At 43.2% G+C, this 21,207-nt stretch overlaps 7 protein-coding genes across 7 annotated transcripts; 5 read left to right on the forward strand and 2 right to left on the reverse strand.

The window, feature by feature from the left end:
- Positions 1 to 39: 39 nt before the first annotated feature.
- Positions 40 to 744, forward strand: EAE98_003554 (uncharacterized protein; the record flags this gene model as incomplete). Its single annotated transcript, XM_038951174.1, has 3 exons — positions 40 to 152; positions 227 to 504; positions 557 to 744. 3 exons carry the CDS (start codon positions 40 to 42, stop codon positions 742 to 744), a joined length of 579 nt encoding a protein of 192 aa, XP_038812638.1.
- Positions 745 to 1,185: 441 nt separating this feature from the next.
- EAE98_003555 (uncharacterized protein) lies at positions 1,186 to 1,912 on the forward strand (the record flags this gene model as incomplete). The annotated part of the gene is made up of 3 exons (XM_038951175.1): positions 1,186 to 1,298; positions 1,363 to 1,646; positions 1,719 to 1,912. The coding sequence occupies 3 exons, from the start codon at positions 1,186 to 1,188 to the stop codon at positions 1,910 to 1,912; spliced, it is 591 nt and encodes a 196-aa protein (XP_038812639.1).
- A 1,714-nt stretch (positions 1,913 to 3,626) lies between these two features.
- EAE98_003556 (uncharacterized protein) lies at positions 3,627 to 4,592 on the forward strand (the record flags this gene model as incomplete). The annotated part of the gene is made up of 1 exon (XM_038951176.1): positions 3,627 to 4,592. The coding sequence occupies one exon, from the start codon at positions 3,627 to 3,629 to the stop codon at positions 4,590 to 4,592; it is 966 nt and encodes a 321-aa protein (XP_038812640.1).
- A 1,512-nt stretch (positions 4,593 to 6,104) lies between these two features.
- EAE98_003557 (uncharacterized protein) lies at positions 6,105 to 6,587 on the reverse strand (the record flags this gene model as incomplete). Its single annotated transcript, XM_038951177.1, has 2 exons — positions 6,105 to 6,442; positions 6,494 to 6,587. 2 exons carry the CDS (start codon positions 6,585 to 6,587, stop codon positions 6,105 to 6,107), a joined length of 432 nt encoding a protein of 143 aa, XP_038812641.1.
- A 2,459-nt stretch (positions 6,588 to 9,046) lies between these two features.
- EAE98_003558 (uncharacterized protein) lies at positions 9,047 to 13,544 on the reverse strand (the record flags this gene model as incomplete). The annotated part of the gene is made up of 2 exons (XM_038951178.1): positions 9,047 to 13,346; positions 13,402 to 13,544. 2 exons carry the CDS (start codon positions 13,542 to 13,544, stop codon positions 9,047 to 9,049), a joined length of 4,443 nt encoding a protein of 1,480 aa, XP_038812642.1.
- Positions 13,545 to 14,359: 815 nt separating this feature from the next.
- On the forward strand, positions 14,360 to 14,996 carry EAE98_003559 (uncharacterized protein; the record flags this gene model as incomplete). The annotated part of the gene is made up of 4 exons (XM_038951179.1): positions 14,360 to 14,415; positions 14,471 to 14,559; positions 14,615 to 14,746; positions 14,821 to 14,996. 4 exons carry the CDS (start codon positions 14,360 to 14,362, stop codon positions 14,994 to 14,996), a joined length of 453 nt encoding a protein of 150 aa, XP_038812643.1.
- Positions 14,997 to 17,573: 2,577 nt separating this feature from the next.
- On the forward strand, positions 17,574 to 19,653 carry EAE98_003560 (uncharacterized protein; the record flags this gene model as incomplete). Its single annotated transcript, XM_038951180.1, has 6 exons — positions 17,574 to 17,783; positions 17,837 to 17,915; positions 17,965 to 18,180; positions 18,228 to 18,607; positions 18,666 to 19,131; positions 19,211 to 19,653. 6 exons carry the CDS (start codon positions 17,574 to 17,576, stop codon positions 19,651 to 19,653), a joined length of 1,794 nt encoding a protein of 597 aa, XP_038812644.1.
- Between the last annotated feature and the right edge of the window lie 1,554 nt (positions 19,654 to 21,207).

The raw sequence follows: 21,207 nt of genomic DNA on the forward strand, positions 1-21,207 counted from the left end.
CGGCGCCATGGAGCCATTCGATTTACCTTCAGGATATCAATGGCACAATACGCAGCTCAATCTGAGCGTCTTTGGCTAGAGCCATTGACCGTAGAGGAACATCTCGATGGCTATCACAAAATGATCTCTGATCCGCGAGCTGCTTCATGGACGTAAGATGAACCCTTTCGATTTTGCCCACTCTTGATCTCCAAGATGGATATGTCTAACTCTCAACTCAACTTAGAAAACCAAGCGAGTCCATCGAGGAGAGTAAAGCATACATGATTGAAAGAACCCCGAACCCCGAAAAGCCGTGGATTGAGAACTATGCAATTCTACTTCGGCCGACAACAGCTACCCCTGCCGATCAAAAGCCTGAGCTCATTGGCGCAATTGGAGTGATAAGATTCCAGGCTGGGCACGGGGCGGAAATTGGTTATGGTATACATGCTGGTTATCATGGTAAAGGCTTTGCTACAGAAGCTATGAAGCTATTTGTGGGGCTTTACTGGAGTAAAGAGAGTATGTGAAATCGACTCCAGTTATGCTCTTTAATTCTCTAACCGGAATACAGGAGAGGGAGATTGGAACACATTAGTGGCGGCTATAGACCCCGAGAACGTTGCCAGTCAGAGAGTAGTAAAGAAGGTAGGGTTTAGAGAAGGAGACTTGGAAGATGAGGAACACGAAATGTGGGTTAAAGGGGGAAAGGAGAAGAAACCTGTGAGGCACAGAGAATGGTTGCTGTCGAGACCAGTGTGAATATTATTCTACCGTCAACCGGTAGACGTGCTGGTTTACAAAGCCTTCCTCAACCACCAAAAAATCGTGTCAATTAATTGACCGTTGAAGTCGACTATTCTCACCTAATTATTCTTTACTGTTTCGTTACGTTGAATAATCTCAGAAAGTCTATGCTATCCTTATTCACATTTGCCGTCATTGTTCTTTGATAGGTACACTAGCGTGACTGATATCTAACCCCCAACTTCATCAAGGTGGGATTACAAGGGTGTAGAACATGCTGACTGTAACAACCAATCAGGTAGGTATTTTTCATTACATGAGTCACTGCGCAATGTGCATCTCATATCAAACGAATATACGACCCCTTTCGCTGTTCATAAGACAAAGATTGAGAGACTCCCCATTCATATATTTCTTCTCACTTCACTATCCGTATCACTATCAAGTATAAGAATCATGTCGTCACACACAATAAAATCTGACCGTCTAACCCTTGAACCTATCAATCTGGAAAAGCACCTTCATGGCTGTCACAAGATTCTATCCGAGCCTCGTATCGCGGAATGGTCGTAAGGCTCCCAAGTTAAGCTGTGGAAGTCTAAAGTGAACCCCGACCTTACATGACTTGCGTAGTACCCGAGCACCGAATACTCAACTCGAGCAGACAAAAGAAAGGATCTTGGAAAGTATGTCCAGCGTCCAATTTCCAATGTGGGCAATCATGGCCCCGACTACATCGTCCGTTCCAGTGTCCGTGGCGGATGAGAGAGAAGGGCAAGAGATGGAAATGATTGGTATCATCGGAATATCCCATAAACCGGAGAACGTGGGGTATAAGATTCATCCAGACCATTGGGGTAAGGGGTATATGACAGAAGCGTTAAGGTTGTTTGTAGAGATGTTCTGGACTCTTGAAGGTTTGTCACATCTGCTTGTTAGAATGTAGAGACTGGAACGTTGCAATGAAGCCAGGACTGAAATTATTATAGAAAAGAAGTCCTTGCCGCAAATTGTAGCGGCTTATACTCCTGGTAATGATGCCAGTGCCAGAGTGCTCGAGAAAGTGGGTTTCAAGACTGGGAAACTACTTCGTGGAGAGATTGAGTTGTGGTTTAATCGTGGTAAAAATCGGAAAAGCGATATTCAATGCATGTACATAGATCGCCCTGGGGTCAATGAATGATTAAATACTCAACAATCCCTCTCTTCTCTATGTTCAAGTCTTTGATGTCTTCGACTTGATATTCGAACCTATTTCAAGTATATGGTGGCCATTCGAGTTTCACATCAGCAAGCTGTCCGTACTTTCCACTATCGAGCCAAACAGGGCTCATAACACATGATATGTACTTCTATGCATACTATGAATAATCTCATTACTTCGACATAATTCTGATGCCTTGGCAATCCATTCCTGGACATGATGATATGATAATCATGCAGAAATAATATATCACTATCATCTGTCTCAAATAACATCATCTCAAATCTTGGTACAAGCTTTGTTGTCGCAAAGTATAGCTTGGCGCGTGCAAGCTCGATTCCTAAACATTCACGACCGCTTTTGCCAAAGGCGAATTGGAATTTGTATCACTCGCAATAATCTTCCTGCAAATAGTGTTCTGAATCGAGTTCGAAAGGATCTGGAAAAATATTTTGAGCGGTTCAAACACCGAGAATAGTTGTGCTGCTCTGAGTACATGGAGGAATGATGTAGGCCTGCCCGCATGCTTGCCCAACGCGGAGCTGACGTGTTGCAAAGGAGCGTAAGTTAGCTTTCTTGCGCAATACATGCCGTTCTAGCTGTGACTCCGAATGATAGGCAATTTCTCTCTTCAATCACTGGGGATAGATCAGGGAGTTGTTCCAAGTGTAGAAAATTACATTTCGCGAAGAGCAGGCTTAGAGCATCGCGCCTTCTCTTATTAGGGCAATAGCTTGCTGTTGTGCCCATGCAACCTTCTAGTTGAAGACTAGACAGCTGATATTTATAATTGTCCCTATGAGACGTTATTGGTGCATATACACTGTACAAGAACCCAACATCCTTTGTGTGGAGCTCGTCTGGAATGACACAAATCATGGGGCCTGATCCGTGCTGTTACATTACCAAACGAACTCTACGGCATGATTGAAAACTATCATATCACTCGTAGAGATTTCAGATCCTGAAAACATCTAATGAACAACATCGAAGTAAAACTCATACCACCAAGTAATCGCAGGAAGCTTTGATCCCGGTATATATACTGGGAGACAAAGATGAAATCGACCAAAAAGACTCACCAGTAGCGAAAATCAATGATAGGACGACGGCCGTCTCGATGCCTTTGATGGACGCCATCTGTTTGGTCTTATAGCTCAGAAGCGCAAAACCATTTCTATCCTTTCCAAAACTTTGTCTCAAGATAGATATGCAGATGATGATGATAAACTCAAATATGAACTATGAGAATGCAAATCAAGATCAAAAGAGACAATGCATTGATAAAAGAAAAGTAGAAACAAAAATTCCATCTTTTTGCAACGTACAACTCATCCAACTGTTGGAGAACTAACGCCGCTCAAGAGTTTGGCATCGTGGTTGAGATTACCCATCGAGAGAGAACAACGTTTCTTCGAATTAGAGCTAGCCCAACTACCTTCTTTTGTATTTTGATTTGTCTTTTCGATGGCTTGGCTTGACCAAATCGTCGAATATAGGCACAGCAGACCCTAAAGATGGAGACCTTGATGTACAATGTCATGCCTTGTATTTGAGGCAAAATAGCCTACATAACCTTAGCATGGCGTCAGAAATTAGACCGAGGCCCTTGATTAATTTGAAGCTTCCAAAATTGTATGGAGTTCAATAGTAGAGAGATCAAGACATTCTTTTTGTAATAAATTGGCACAAAATGACTGCCAGACTGCCAATTCAAGCATTGCGTTCATACAAAAGTATTCTTCAACAACCACCGCACTTTTCTCAAACATATCGACATCCGTTCCGATCACAATCTCTCTCAAGATGGTCAACGCGAGCATATTCAACACCTCCACCACCACAGCCTATAAATCATAACATTAATGCCACTACCGAGTCTTCATCTCAATCAATACCCCAACACCGAGATCTGCGATCTCAATTCTCTTCTGGATCCGTCGCGCCAACACCCTCACCTTCATCTCCCAAACGAAAACGATCCCTCCGTCCCACAATCTATGCCTCTCTTTTCCTCCTAATTGGACTCACAACTGGACAATATGTCTCGCTTGTCCTATCTCCCCCTGCACTCCCCGAACCTTCTTCTCCCTCAGACGAACTCATGACCTCTTGGTTACACGCGCAGGCCTCAAAGATCCCACTGGTACAATCCCTTACTGAGGATCCCGTTTGGCAATCTTGGGATGCCTATTCCACATTCACACCCGAAGAACGTCCGCACCGACTTACTACTGGTCCATTGAGAGGATCTAGATCGATAGGCGGGTATCAACGAGTATTTTATAATTCTACCACAGGAGAGTTCATATCGATTGTATACTTAGGAGGGGCATTAGGAGGATGGCCCGGTGTGGTGCATGGAGGTCTTATAGCGACGATTATGGATGAATCACTGGGGAGATGTGCGATCAGACAATTGGCCGCGGGGACAGGTGTCACTGCTCAATTGTCGTTACAATATTTGAAGCCAAGTGTGACCAATGCATTCTACGTAGTGAGATGCACACCAGTCATAGGAGAGGAGGGAGGTGGAGAAAGAAAGAGATGGGTAGAAGGACGTCTGGAAACATTAGAAGGGAGAGTTTGTGTAGAGGCAAAAGGACTATTTGTCGCGCCGAAGAATTATAAAACGAGGGTAATCACGGCGGGCTTTTAAGAAGCTCCCGGAATGTGGAATCTTTAGATGGAATGCAGGGTGTTCATGAGCACTGACTGGCTACGCTTAGAAGCAACCACAGGTTACCAGAATTCTAACCAATTCATCGAAATGTTGGAGGTATTCTCGAAGCCCATTTTAAAATACTTGTAGGTCGGGATTGGTGATAAGTAACACCTAACTACCAAGCAATATGAAGACTCCACCAAAGATCCAGTTTCGTCGCTTTACCAAACTGTTCTATTCCTCTAAGAGGGAATAGTCTTGTACTCTTCTATACTAGATTGCTGGTAAGTTTATCACTGATCAATAAGAATGCCTGTCACATTCATGGATTGGTCAATTTATAACCGATTTTTTATTCTCTACACTATTCACTCGTGCCCAAACTCGTGTGCTATTTCAGTGATATTGGCGAAGCGGGATCTCTTTACCACTACTGAAAGGGCTATCTTTTCCAATTGAAGAGTTTTCCTCCCTACAATATAAACTTCAAATACATTGTCGTCGAGAAACTCGGGTATTTGCGGGGGGGGGGGGGGTCCTACTGCAACGCGTGACATAAGTATCCACAAGCAGCGGGTACATTTAACTCTATTCGAACGTCCAGCTGTGCATGACCAATGAAATCTGTAACAATCTGGATCGTTAGGTAATTTGCTATCCAAATCTTCTAAGCCCCCAAGACAACTCATCATGATAGCGATCACAAACTAAAGGATGGTATGAAGAATCCTCGGGAAAAGACCCAAATAATTAATCTATACCTGGACACCTTCGAATTCAAATCTATCCATGATGCTAAAAATAGCCACATTTGTCTTATTATGAAGGGATCCGGGACATTTTCTCGAGAATATGTGTTCATCTTCATACATCGATAGAAGATGGTCGAAGACCCTCAGGTCGCAAGGCCGTACCTTCACATCTGCCTACAAGTGCTGCAAGACAGTTCATCCACCACTGAGTCTAATATCTGTGGTTTAATGTGTCTAGTAAGCACCACATTCATCGTGCCCTGGAGGAAGTAGTCAGATTTGTGAAATTATGACATCACGGAGCTTCTATTTGGCACGAGGATGTTTGGCAACCTCTACTAGGATTTCATGTAGAGGTGGAGAAGTAGGTTAGGATGTGAGGGACTTTGTATGGAGCAGCGATGCTTAGAACGTGCAACATAGAAGATTGGGGAAATTAGGTTTCGCTTTCATCATCTCACAAAGTGCACATTTCTAGTGGAAATACTCACGAAGTCAAATGTCAGTATATTTGCAGGCCATATCGGTTGCATCAACCAGGAAAATAATGCCTGTATATGGCTGAGATTCTTATTTTGTAGTGGATGTTGCCTTGTATAAGGTTATGCGATAAAGAATGTGATTGGAGCTCCCTTTCATCGACGAAGACTTACTCGAGGACATGAAGCCTGCTTCTATTAATGATTGCCAGGTGAAATGACAGTCTGTCCTCGAAAACTTTCATCTTCCAAAAGTCTTCCTCTCAAACTCTGAATTACTTTGCACCCTCCAATGCTCCAAAGACGCTTGCCAAACTAGAGTTGGACGCCACTCCCGGTGGTAAATTCGCATTGCCTGTGCTGTTCGACTTTTTTGCTCCACCTGTGCTATTTCCACCAGATGCACCATTCAATGATCCAATAAGCGCGGCCAAGCCGTCGGTTCCGTTTTTGTTGCCACCATTACCGGTCTGTCCTCCTGCACCTTGTTGTGGCTGATTATTAGCACTCGGTGCCACGTTGATGCCGCTCCCCCCTCCGACATTTGTAGAGCCATCGGGCTTTTTCGTTATTCCCGCTTCCCCGCCAAGATTGGTTGATCCATCGGCACCAACTTTATCGGCTATTAGCATCGTGTCGTCGAAAATGGAGAGACGGTACTAACCTGTGATACCAGCTGATTCCCGTTGCACAGCCCGGTTGGGAAGCGAATGGATGCCAGCAACCAAAAGAGAGATGAAGACAGTAGAGAACTTCATGATTGAGAATTATAATGATTAAAAGTAAGTGTGTCAAGGAAAGACGGTTAGCCAAGTCTATTGGCAATGAAATAACGTATCAAAAAAGCTTATTAAATGAGTGTTTTGATGAAATTGTACGTAGAAATGAACCAGTCATCCAAAAAAAAATTAAAGAGAGAGAACCAAGAACTGTCCAAGAAACACAGATCTTGGGGAGAAGTTCTGTGATCATATATCAAACTCGAGTTCTAAAAATAGCCATCGAAATTCAAACCCACCATTCTTCGCCTTGCCGATCTAGACTTCTAGAGTAGTTTAGTTCGCAAAATAATCCCAATTTTAACATTTGGCAGATGCAAAGCTTTCTGACAGGGTTCCAGAACGTAATAATAGACGGAACGTCTGTATGTTGTGGCTTGCCAAGATGTGTTTAGAAACATGAAGTGTAGTCGGTAAGGTTCAGCCAAGACCCAAAGAGAGCACGTGATTTCATGCGATAAATATCAGAATTTGTCAACTTCCAATCATGATAATATCGAGCTACCTAGATACATCAAAGGCCTATGCAGGCGTCTTAATTCTCGATTAAGTTCTCGGTTCTCCTTATCTCGATTTGTCTATCGTACCTCAAACTTCCTGCTCCAATCTTATGAGCGGGCGGGACAAGGACAACCACATAAATGGATTTCAAAGCCATTGCCATATTGTAAGACATATATAAAAGTAACAAGATTGTTGTGAACCACGACGTCCAGAAGTCAGTACTTACCGATGAAGAAGATCGCCGGATGGTTTTTAACCGAAACTTTGCGAGCAAGTGAGGAGATCGATTGTCCTCAAGCTGCGTAGCATAGCGTCCAGTATCCACGCCACTAGCGACAAAGAACGAAACAAATGTACTTTTGTTACAATCTTAATATTGCCTTGAAGCCTTGTGCCATATTCTTTTAACTAGTCTTCAACCGTCTAGGTAACATACTTCCAAGTTCCTCATGCTTAGTAAGATGCTAAAGGGCAACATCAGGAAACTGCTTCGACACAACAGAGCTAGAGGACTCGGTGTGAGTTCATGTCCGTCCAATTTTCCTGCTCCCATCCTCTCTAAAAAGACCGTGAACTGGCATAACGAGCATCTATTTCAATTCGATTTTCTCAACAGTATGCAAGCCTGGGTTATGCTTTGTGGCAAAGAATCCCGTGAAGAACCCCCATGGAACCAAGCAACTATGACAGAATTCAAAGCCACTGCTCTAACTCCTATGAGCAGATTGGACAAGTGAGGATATGCGATCCTTCACTGATATTGAACACCATGATTTCTTGCAAACGAGGCAAGCATACCTCCGTGAGATGATCGCATTCTACTTTTATTGGTCCAGGTTTGTTGTCTTCCAAAGTTTCTTCGCCGAAAAAATCCAAACATACTCCGCACTTCTGACGTCATCTCTTATCCTCTTGCTTCCCCTGAACCTCGGAGGCCTCAATTCTCTGTTCACTTCTCGAATTCACATAATCCATTTCGTGTCTATTCCCATGTAGAAGTATTTTGACTGTCACGAGGGGAAGGAATAAGGCTTAAATAACCATATTCAAAAACCTCATGCGAACTACCGTACTAGACTCCCGTACCTGTCGGTCTTGGATCTCGACGAAGAGATACATGGCGTCACGCCTTGGAATCTGATCGCGTAATGAAAGAATTTCCGGATGCACCTGTCGCATAGTTAAAGAACTGAGTGAAAATCCAATAGTTTGAAATTTTTACCATCGAATACCAAAATCTTTGATGACCCAACGGTATATACCAAAGACTCGATATGTATAGAATTCTGAGTCTAGAATACCGGCAGACTTGGGGTCGAAATGTACATGTATAGATACATAATTACAGTAGTGTGAACATCATGGGTTAACCAAAATGTTGGGTTTAGCATTTAACATTCCGGGAAGTTCTGGGGTATTCAAGAGTGAGGAATTCGAGGGACAAATGATCAAGCATCAAAGGGTTCGTTGAGTAAAAATGAAAATGAAAAGACATTAAAGAAAAACAAATCAGTTGATCGATTTTCATTATTACTATGATGGATAATTGCTCTCCTGTGCGATTCAGAGGTGACGGCCAGTCCAAGCTGCTACGATGTCAATATCGTCAGAGACTAAAGGCACTTGTAGACCTTTGCCCAATATCTGCAGCCCCAATATGGTGAAGTTAGAAAAAACAGGAATTGGCACTGCTTGGGTACGCAATTCGAAAGAGGACACTGATCATTGGAGATCAATGCATGATATTATTATAGGACACTATTATTACATATAAACAGAAGGTCATTTCAAAGCCCATCTAACCTCACATTGCTATCCTGGGACGCCGAATCCATGAATTCCAATCACAGTTTGACCAAAATTGCAATTCAAAAAATACCGTGTCATCAATTAAATCCGTTCGTTGCAGATCAATTCCGATCATCATAATGATGTTAAGCAAGAAATGAGAAACTTTCCTCCTTTCTCAGACTACTCGGTTTCTTCTTAACGTTCCAATCGCTACTTCTGACTTGTTCAACTCGTTTAGTCAACGTAGAAGGAGTCCGGCCTAGGTCTCCCAAAGGAAGGTTAACATTTTCCCAATCGTCTTTTTCCTCCACTGGTACATCCCATTCTTCAACATCTTCCTTGTTGTCAAGTGCTTTCTTCCGCTCCAATGCGCGCATGAACTCAATCATGACACCGAGACTTTCTATCAGTCCCAAACTAGCTTTATCTCCACAATCGCAATCACATCCACCAGGACATTCGCTGTTACCGGAGGATCTATACTCAATTAAACAATGCTGATGTGTTGCACAGCCGCATGATAAGCATGGTAGAAATACCGCGCTGATAGGTTCTGTGCAAATTGTGCAACAAAGTTGGCGCTGAACAGTCTTACAACGATCACATCGTCCGGCAGCACCGCCGATAGGACTTAAATGGAGGGGATCCAGACGTGCTTCGTGCTTGAGACAATAACCCGCAATGTCTAGACCTTGATCAGTCGATGAGGCATGGATATCCTTTTTACCCAGAACTATTTGAGATGGAGGCGATGCCTCGTGGATCACAGTATGGCTATCATTAGACATTATCGAAGCAGCGAATGACTTATTGTCGGGAATATCCATCTCAGAAGTATGAATCCTTAGTCCATCATACTTTAAGATTTCTAATCTAGCCAAAGGGAGCCCCCAACAATAAAGCAGTTCGGCGTAGGCTTGACGATAGCTCATGTGACGAGCCGTGTGGTTACTATCCAAAAGTGTCGTCCCCATGCATCCTTCATCGTCAAACCCATTTTGATTTTCCAATTTCATCTTGATCCCGATACAAACCTTTGGTTTGAGTTCATCCATTGTGCTTTCATCATCCGAAAACGCCATTTGTTCGTTACCAACTCGTTCTTTTACGCTACCAAGGACTGTTGTATTTCCCCAAGTAATAGCACTAGGAGCCAAGCTCAACATGTGTTCAACTGGGCTAGGTCGTTTCCGACTTGGTGGTGGATTTGGTGGTGAAGATGACGCAGTCATAGAAAATGGACGCGAAAAGTTTGCAGCAAAACTTGATGCAAGACTCGAATTTCCACGTCGGAAGGTTCTCGGGTTTTCTGGAGAAGTCGACAGACTTTGAGTATGTTGAGGAAGATGTTCCGAGCTTCCCCTATTTGACCTTAGAGGGGGGGTTTCACCACAAGAATACGATGCCGAAGCAGGGTCACTGCCCCAAGCGCCGGTAGAAGATCCCATAGACCCAAAGATTCCAGAAGGCGTGTTGACTAATTTTGGTGTTGATACAGCAGAATCTACTGGAGTCTTTTGATACATACTCCAAGCTGCGCCGTTATTTGGGAAATAATCAACAGAAAACGCAGGTGTTTTCATAGAAAGAGGTGTCTGCGGCTGAGACATGCCAACACCGGCATTTATCGCATGCGATGGTGCACCGGAAACAATCGGTTCGCTAAATACACAAGATAGCATTGCAAGCATTTGAATGTCACGAAGCTCCTCAAAGTGCGCGAAGAGGTCTCCAATCAATTGCTTGGCAAGAGGACTGCTTCCCCACTTGACTCTACCAGAGAAGCTGCCACGTCTACGGTGCTTATCGTGAGAAACATCGATACCACTATCTGAGCCGCTATCACGACGATGTCTCTTTGCCATGCTCTCAGCTATTACTAGCACAGGCTCACGGCGTTGGCTTTGTTCGAGAACTTCAAGAGGGATATCATTGTGTAGCAGCATAGCAGCATATCTCCATACATCAGCCAATTTAGAGTGACCGTACTTGTCAGCAATACTTGCATTATGTTCGCAAAGATACGGACCGTTACCAAAGATGGTATATTCCTCTGCAAGGTAAACCTTTGCAGGAAGAAGATCGTTTACATCACACAATGATATGATGTTCTTGGGCTTCACAGATCGTACCCTACTCAAGCCAGTTCCGGTGGCTGTATTGGTTCCAGTTCCTGTACCGATTCCGGTTCCGGTTCCACCGGACCTTTGGGACATTATAGTTGGCGATCCTCTCAGAGGAAATCGACGATTCGATCGACGCCAGTACTCTCTCATTGCAGGATATCTAGTAATACGGAATTGCGAAGAATCAGTATCGCTGCTGTTTGAAGAGTCGTATTCGTCTGATACCTCAGAATCGGCTTTACTGTCTTCAGTCATTGACATAGCCTTAATGCGTGGTTGGGGTGAACTGTTGTTAGCCAATCGACCAAAGGCATCAAAATTAGGTTCGCCTCTCGGTCGGGAATTTCTGGAATCGGTAATTTTCTCGAGTAAAGACTTCACTTTATCTTCTTTTGGTGGAAAGAAACAGACAAGCTTGCCGTTCATTGCAAAGCGAGCACCGCAAAGTCTAGGTAGTGGTACATTGACATTTCGTGGTATGCTGATCGTTTCCGCCGTAACACTGGAATCCAGCTCTTGAGACATCATTGCCGAAGCACCTGGAGGAATATCACTATCCTCTTCATCGCTTGAGCTTTCGTCCGCAAGACCATCCAAATCGTCATCGTCTAAATCATCTATGTCATGAAAAAATATAGTGCTTGTCTCAAGATCAACCTCGCCAAGCAAATAACATAGAGCAGCTTCCAGACAACCTTGCTTACGACTTACAAAACTTGCTGCAATTTGATGTACTTCTTTTCTAAGTTTATTGTAGGTTTCATCGGGCATAAGGGACGTTCTGCCAAGTGTGAAGGTGGGGGCTTTGGTCTCCGGATACTGGTCAGGAAAGGTGATTGTTGTCTTGATATAAATTGGTGTACCATTTTCACCCCATGGTCCGTTCATGGAAACAACGACTGTCCTTTTATCCATATCAACGCCATCAAATGTAATTTTTGGAAGCTGGTCATTGATGCGTATGATCTCATCGTGTAAAGTCTCCGGCTCGTCCCAATCACCATCCTCTTCGAATTCAGGACTCAGCAAAGATAATCTTCTCGACAATGATCGCTTACGCCGCATTGATCCGTTATCAGGTTTCGAGAACTTGATTCCGCTCATCCAGCCAATCTGAGACTGATTTAGGTCTTCTTGCTTCGCTGCCTTTTCCTTTCCTCGCATGGCAGGGGCGCGGATTGCGGTATGAGTACGGGATGTGTGAGGCAAGGTCATCTTTTTCATCCCAACACTAAACGAACTCAACTTGAGACCAGAACTACCAGGTCGAGGACCTGTAATTGTGGCGGTCTTTTTATCGCCTGCAGATGTTTCCGTAGTACGAAAGGTTTTGTAGACTGCTCCTTTACGTGTGAGATTGAACTTTCCGTGTACTTTTTTCCCTTTTACATAGCCAACTCCCTCAAGTGTGTCATGGTCTACATGCTGCATTTTCAATTGGTTGTCCTCGCCCCACGAAACTAGCTGAAATTCTCTATTGTCTTCTCCTTCATCTGTGATGCTTCCACGACTTCGCCAGAGAAATTCTTTGACTTTTGAATTTCCATGCCCTGGAAAGGTAATAACTGCTTCCGTGATAGTGTCGGTAGAGTTGTCACCCGTAATACGCCGGTCATAGAGATGAAGGTCTCCGGGAGTGTCCTGGGGCATAGCTAAGATTCCCCAACCAAACGGTGTGTGTCGAGCTCTCCAGACTGGGAATCCAGTATGTATAGTGCGCTCTGGAATATCGGATTCGTTTTCATAATCCCAAAATTTAATTGTTCTATCCAAAGAGCAAGTAACTAAGCTTGAGGCACGGGTACGATTCCAATCAATGCCATATATTTTTGATTCATGTGCATTAATGGACCTTAATGGAACGGCGCCTTTCCTGTCATCCCAGATCCGTAACCATCGGTCATGCGATGAAGCTAAGATATGCGAATCCTGACGGCTCCATTTGACCTGTGTTGCACCAGCAAACCAATCACAAAAGCTCAGAACAGGTTGCCGTGGTCTACGTAGATCCCAACAATGTACATATCCATCAACAGCACATGTTGCTAGGATATCAGGATGATATGCCGAGAAATTGATGTCGGTAATAGCTCTTGTGTGCCCATGGAGTGTGTGTTCAATTGCGCCATGAGAAGCGTCCTCCTGCATGTTCAAATTCCAGACAAGAGCCTTCTGATTGGCAGTGCTAACCACCCAGTAGTCGCGAACTGCGAAAGGGCACCATTGAACGTCAGCCACAAGCCATGGTAGGCCATGTCGAAGATGTCGCGGGGGATTGAGAGGGGAATCAAGATCAATTATGTCTAAGCCATCGGTTCTGGACAAGAGAAAAATCTTAGCATATCACGAAATGCGATTTTTGAAGTACTCACGAGGCTAAAGCAACGTCGCGTCCGGAAGGAGATATAGTAGCGGATCCGACTTTTCGGTCTACATGAATAGACACATCTGCATCAAATGTAGTGCTATCAAAAGCCGACCTAATGGTCTTCCCCTTTCTCGACTCTTCCATCATCTTGGTGCTAAAGTTTTCGCATTCTCCAAATCAATACAATCACTTCGTACGGGAATGACTACGGGACGAATTTGATGCTCGAGGTATGTAAACTTAAAAAGTGCTATCTAATTTGGGTATAGACATTCTGCAATCCTTGAACGAACCTAACCGCATACAGTTTTGGGAGAGAAGATCAAAACGATAATGTTTGGCTATGACGATTAACGGGCATGAAGATCTTTAAGTTGTTTCAATGGCAGGTTTGGATGACGATAATGAGGCAAGAGTTTGGTATATAAGTTTGGTATATACTTATTAGTAACTGGAGATGTGAAATTGTCGCAGTTAGTGCTACATACAAGGTGGTACTAGCGTTAACCTTAAACGGGAGTTGCCGTTCAAGCCTTTCTATCAGCCTTGTGCATGGGCTGTGCTGTTTTAAGAGATTGATAGGTACATCAAGATAGCATCAAATTTTTGGAAAGGCCTCTTCTTTCTTCCTTTCTTTATCTATCGCCCTAAACTCAGCAAACCGATATCACGGTGACTTCTTTACCGCGAATCATTCCATAGACCCCTTCGATAGTTCATTCAACTTTTCCCACGCCCACATCTGTGGTTTCCGAGACGTCCAGAACAATTTCCCTTGATAAAGTACCCCACTACCCGATCTGAACGATACGGTACCTCTAAGGTTATCTTATCAACATCACGAGCACGAAAAAAACCCCTACCTTTATTGGTGTATGTTGAGCCTTGGACTCGATAACTGCTAAAAGAGTAATTCAACTAAGTGCAAGTTCAACGGACAGTCAAGAAAGAACCCTATCGACATGGCGGCTTTACCAAAACGGATCATTAAGGAGACGGAGAGATTGATGCAAGAGCCGTATGTGAATCTTTTGTGTTGGATCGTGCATGCTGTAACTAATGAAAACATACAGTGTTCCAGGTATCAACGCAGTTCCCCATGAGGACAACTTAAGATATTTTGACGTCTCGATACACGGCCCATCCTCTTCTCCATATGAAGGTCGCTACACTACGGACAAGTTTTAGCACTTTCAGTAGGCTAATGTGATTTACAGGCGGTATTTTCAAGCTGGAGTTGTTTTTACCAGATGACTATCCGATGACTCCTCCAAAGATTAGATTCCTTACAAAGATCTATCACCCAAATATTGATAAGCTCGGCAGAATTTGTTTAGACGTTCTCAAAGGTATGTAACCTCATTTTCATGTCCCATGTCATGACTTTGCCTCATATGCAGTCGACTGACCCCGACTTGTTCAGGTAACTGGTCTCCTGCACTCCAGATCCGAACAATCCTCCTCTCGATCCAAGCTCTTCTCGGGGCTCCCAACCCGGACGATCCATTAGCTCCAGAAGTAGCAAAGAGATGGAAAGAGGACGAGCCGGCCGCAATTGCGACTGCTAGAGAATGGACAAAGACTCATGCTATGGCTTAGATCTGATCTAGTCTTATAGTAGTGGATATTCATACACGAATTATGGTTTAAATGAAAGGATGCGAGAGGTTTTCAGTATGGAAAGGCACTATTGCTGTGCGAGATGGTGTGGATACAGCGCTGAAACGATTAAGCGGTTTTTGGTAGAAAAAAATATCTCAAGACATTGCGCAAGCCCTTTTGTGATTCTATTAGCATAGTCGAGCCAATTTCAATCAATGAGGTTTTGCCTTTTTTTCGTTACTAATGGTCTCCATAGTCCATTCTTTTCCAGGGCTCAATTTTCGATCAGATTTTCGAGATATGTGAGATGGAAACTCAGCTAAGTTATCCCTCGTTTGAGATTTTATCTCTGTTCCGACAAATTCCCCAGTGGGAAAGGAGGATATCAACCCACGAAAAACATATGACTGATTCAGGATTTTGCCAATCTATCCCCTCTGATTAGTATCAACTTCTAGATATCTGACAAGGCATCAATCGGTTGTTTGTCAAAATAGTGCTAAGATTACATTTTATCGAGATATATGATGGAAATTGGTGCCATTCAAAGCAGCGGATTTTTATCCGATCAACGTACGTGACCAAACACTAAGCCCTGAATACAAGTCTAGTTCCCTTTTATGACCAAACAACAAAACACTCGCCGCTAAGCTTATATGGTTTGAGGCGACTGGTTGGCTTGTTAGCAAAGATTGGATCATTGAAGGTTTCGATCAACTGTTCAATACCTCGGTGCCCGAGGTTGGACTATAGCACTGATTCGCGGTTTATGGTCGCCAAAAACAACTCGGGACATGGAACTGACAAATGGTTGGGTAACCTAGAGTGACAATTTTTGCAATGCAAGTCATTTAGGCTAACACGTAAAATCTATCCTGGGTTACTGTCAACATGTATCTATCGACGGTCACCATGTAAGATACATGCAAACTCTCAATCCATCGAAGAATCTATCAAGTATGCAGTACTTGGAAGGGAGACTGGACCTCTATTATCAAGAGATTTTGAGGATGCTAAAACTGGTAAGGAGTACAAAACCAACCACGCATCACGCGGAATAGGTATTGATGAGGCTATATCAATTGCGAATTGCATGCGTTCTTCAAATACTGTGCTGTACAATTGACGCGAAATAGCCGGATTGACATTTGGGCAAAGCCGAGAACCCATCGACAAAGTAGACACGGTCAATACAAGAACGATCTACTACGTATTCACGCAGACGATTCGAGCAAAACAGCATCGTATTCATTTGTCCAAGTACAGAATTCGGACGTTTCTATTTTCCCCAGGTTCCCCATCTTCGATAAACGACCACGGTGGACTAACCTGGCACCCAAGACTTTAGTGTTATTTTCCAATCCACTTTAGGCTTACATGTAACATGCCAGTCTTTACCCCGCGAAATTCCACATTTTCGACCGAGGAGTTTTCAAAGAACGGCTGATGATCTGTTGCATCATCATCAAATCTTCCTATTTTTGGATCCCTTTCTTCGATAGCCGATTGTCATTTCTGTGGCTTCGGACTCTTGTAATTCTGTCGAAAAATGAGAGAAAAGAACATTTCCAGCAGGCTACGAGCTGGTAAGCGACGGTCAGAAGACTTGACCAAAACTCCATGGCAAAACACATATCTTTCGTATCCATCTCAAGATTCAGCCAAGTTTGTATCGAAGCCTTTTGGAGACCCTACTCCGGGATGTAACTCCTTCAACTTCAATACCCCAGATCAATTGATGACGATGCGTGGTTACATGGAGTTCAATTGGTGCATAGCTTCTTCACTCCCCTTGTCAGACAGCAAGGGCCCCTTATCAACACATGGGCCACCAATCCAACGAATCTTATTCCATACATTATTGCAGAAATCTAGCCCAACAATCTGGTCAATTCAATATCGCAGCATGTAGGTAGTGTATGATTTGGAAAGAAAGGCACAGGAACTCAAAAATATCCTTGCGGTGTACAACCTGCGTTGTTAGTGTTCCGTCGGACCCGTTTATGATGGTGGGAACGATTTTGATTCAATTCGTGTTGATCAACGTGGAGATTGGTTCGTTCGATCACCATGAGAAAAGGCCGCTAGGAAGGCCAAGAGGGAAGTCCCTCCTCTTCATTTTCGAAAGGAATGCATTTTATAAATTACAGGCACAGAATTGATGGGGAGCTTGAAAAATTATACCTCGGTGGGTTGCTAAAGAGGAAAGGTCTCAATTCAGATCGCTCGACTAAGGTCGATAGTACAAACCATCAAATGCGCCAATAAATGTACCGGTCAAATGAGGATCTTCTCGAGATTGGGGAAAACGCCACTGAGCTAGCTTGGAAAACCACATTTGACAAGGGTATTATAGAATAGTGGTCATGCACCTAACAAAGTATATGAATGCGTCTTGAGATATATGGAGATTAGCATGGCCCCTAGGGATAAGAAGGTAAAGATGCCCATGGTTTCCTTCCAATTGTTCCAGACTTCTTCAACTCTGTTCACTACATAAATCTTTCATTCTCACTGTAGGACCGTACAACCAGTCTTAACATCTCTCTTCTTTCTTTTCAATCCTATTATAATATGGCTAAAGAAGATTCTTCTCCTCCGCTTCACTCGGACAATTCAATGTCAGGCTCACTCGATAAGGACATTGGCCCTCTTGGGGCCAATACAGCAGACCACGTGGAAGTTGTCCGTACTGTTTCCAGAGTCCCAGGAAATGCGCATTACTATGAGAAAGATGGCGTACGAACATACGGAGACGGTGAAGACCATGACCGTGAACCACCGGTAGGCATGCAGAAGATAAGTTCCAAGATTTGTGGCTAAACAGTGCTTCATAGATGACCATGAATCGAATGATGTCTTTGGTTGCAATGGCTTTCTTATGGACAGGTTCCCAGATACCAGTATATCTTTTCGGTAAGTTATTATGTTACATCAAAATCAGTTTCGATCTGATAGTATTTAGGTGGTATTCCCCCATATATCTACGGCGATTTGGGGGGGTCAGACAGGTGGACTTGGTTTGTGTTATCCAATCTACTCGCTTTGGCAGCGGTTTGTCCATTTGTGGGAGCTTTATCAGATCTATTTGGCAGAAGGTACATTGCCATCTTTGGTGCTGGTTTGATTGTCATTGGAATGATTGTTTGTTCCACAACACACTCAATGAACGTTTTCATTGGTAGGTTTTGTGCCAAAAATCACATCACAATATACTAAGCATTACAGGTGGTATGGCTATTGCAGGCGCTGGCGCTGGCATAAACGAATTGACAGCACTTGCTGCAACCTCCGAACTTGCACCAACAGCAAAGCGTGGAAAATATGTCGCCGTTCTAATCTTCACTATTCTACCATTTACCCCGTCTGTACTCTGGGGTCAGTTGATCGCATCGCATTCAAGTTGGAGATACGTGGGACTGTTCTGTGGTCTCTGGGCATTTATGGGGCTCGTCATAACCGCAATATTTTACTTTCCACCTCCCCGAGTTAATTCTGACGGCCTCTCACGCAAAGAGATTATATCTCAAATTGACTTTCTCGGCGGGTTCCTCTCAATTGTTGGTCTAATTCTTTTCGTCGCTGGTCTTCTATGGGGTGGATATCAGGTAAGTAATTCTATTTTAACTTTTGCAAAACAGGAAAAAGCTCAACAACGAAATCTAGTATCCTTGGGCATCTGCACATGTGCTTGTTCCACTCATCCTTGGTGTTGTATTCATCGTCGCCTTCTGTTTCTGGGAGGTCTATGGCGCTAAACATCCCATGTTTCCTGCTCGACTCCGAAAAGAACCGCGTATCTTGGCTCTCACCCTCGTCATCACCTTTATCTCGGGTGCAAACTTCTTCTCAGTTCTTCTTTTCTGGCCCACACAAGCTTTCAATGTCTACGGACATGATCCAATTGGTGTCGGAATTCGAGGTCTTCCTGTTGGCTTTTCCATTCTCGTCGGAGCATGCGTTGTTCTTTGGCTCTTATCTGTCTTCCGCGGAGGAAACCGTATGCTCATGATTATCTCATCTTGCATGATGACCGCAGGATGTGGTGCCCTTGCTGCTGCTGACCGCAATAACATCAACGCGGTATATGGTATTCTCGTCGTAGCTGGCCTTGGAATTGGTGGTATCGTAGGTGCGTATTCGGCTTTCAGGCTCAATCTCCCCAAAAGAAATTCCAGCCCATGATTACTGACTCTCCAATTTGAATGTAGTTCCCGCCTCAATCATCACCACTATTATTTGTCCCGACGACTTGATCGCCACAATCGCAGCACTTACGCTCGCTATTCGTGTAGTGGGTGGAGCGATTGGTTACACAACTTATTATAATGTCTTTCTGACCAAATTCATTCCCGAACTTTCCGTCAAAATTGCTCTTGCTTGCTACAAGAATGATATTCTTGACTTGGAAATCATCAGCCATATTGCGGAATTGACCGGCGCAAGTCTTCTAGACGAAATTTTGCCGCTGGTGGGCAACAATGTTACTATCTGGAATGAAGTCGTGCTTGCAGGTCAAGAAGCTTATGCTACCGCATACCCATGGGTATACTACGTCAGCATTGCTTTTGGAGCAGTTTCAATTCTTGCAAGTATTGGGTTGGGTGATATTAGTAAATACATGGATGATCACGTCGCAGTTGTCATGCATTAATCTTTTCAACGATGTATTATATGAGAGGTATATCCGGTTGATCAAGTGAGCGCCGGTATAGAACTTGAGTAGAGGGGGAAAAGCAGCATGCAAATGAGGTGTCAAGAACCTATTTGTACATAGCAATCAGGACATTAATAGTGTCCATATCATGACTTAACGGAAACGGTTCAATTAGATAGTAAATTTAAACGATAAACATTCAGCACTTCCTCTCCTTTCCTCCCAAGCGAGGGAATCATGTATAGTCTTCAACGCGATTGATTCGCATCCCATCATTTTTATCTCGTTACCTCTACACCTTAATCATCCTTCAATAACTCCACTATTGTATAAGCACCTAAATAGGTATTCAATTACCAAATCCGAAAAAAACAAACAGTCACGTGTCCAGAGTGTTGGTCTCCAACACACCACCTTCCCTCTCTCTATTCACTCCACATCTAAATATCAATTTCTCTTACAAATTCCACGAGATAAATCTCTCAGATGAAACATACATGAGGCAACACTCTCCCCTTCCTTTCATTTCCTCAATATCCACAAGAAGCTCAAGTGTGTGCTTAGCGCCGACTTGTTGGAATTTTTGTATCTAGGTAGAAGTTGGTGGGATTAGGTAGGCAGACTTTGAATGTTGAAGGGTGAAAGAGTTGGTGGAATTGGGAGGGAGATTGGGGCTTGGGGTTGTGTTGTTTGGATTTTTGTAACGTCATTTTATATCTGGAAATTCGAAATTGCGTGCAAAATGGTCGATTCAGGACTTTTTTGGTATGTAGGTACTTTTTGGGAATACCTAGGGGTTGAATTATTGGAAGTCATTGTTTTAAAAATCTGAGAAATTCTCTTTTTGTCACGGATTGGTTATAACTCTACTTAGTAGGTTTGATATTGATCAAACTACTTATACCCTTTTAGGGTTACGTGGCCGAGTGGTAGAGTACTTGGCGCCGTGACACTTTTATTCTTTGGATCTTCGAAATGGCTTATCCTCAAAATATCTTTTTAGAAACTTTTTGTTGTGTGATTTTATATCCCCTAGAGTGCCAGAGATGGGCTCCGAAAGTGGTCTGTGCGATATACCTTGAATGATAAAGCCTGATTGAATAGAATGGATATTTTAATGGTTTTTTAGTCACGTTATTTATAATATAGAATCTTGATTTCAAATTTCGATTTTTTATAATTTGAAAAAAGAATAAAGATTGAGAATTATCATATATAATAATATTCAAAATTTTGATATAGAAATAATATTAATTGAATTTTATATTAAAGAATAAATATGAATATTGAATCAAATTCAGGAAATCCTAATGGTTTAATTGGTTGATAAGATCCCTGTTAAGCGACGGAGCCCATCTCTGGCACTCTAGGGGATAAACATCATCTCATATTGCTGTTCGGTTAAGTCTTGTGCAGATGGTCAATTCAAGATCTCCAGTCCTTTGCAGAGAAAATCGGAAGTTTCTGGCCGTATGATACCTACATGTAGCATGTTTTTTGGGGATGATCTAAATATGATATTAAATTATCAATATACTATAAAATTTTCGC

This window comes from Botrytis deweyae (assembly GCF_014898535.1).
Source record: "Botrytis deweyae strain B1 chromosome Unknown BDEW_006, whole genome shotgun sequence".
Taxonomy (NCBI): domain Eukaryota; kingdom Fungi; phylum Ascomycota; class Leotiomycetes; order Helotiales; family Sclerotiniaceae; genus Botrytis; species Botrytis deweyae.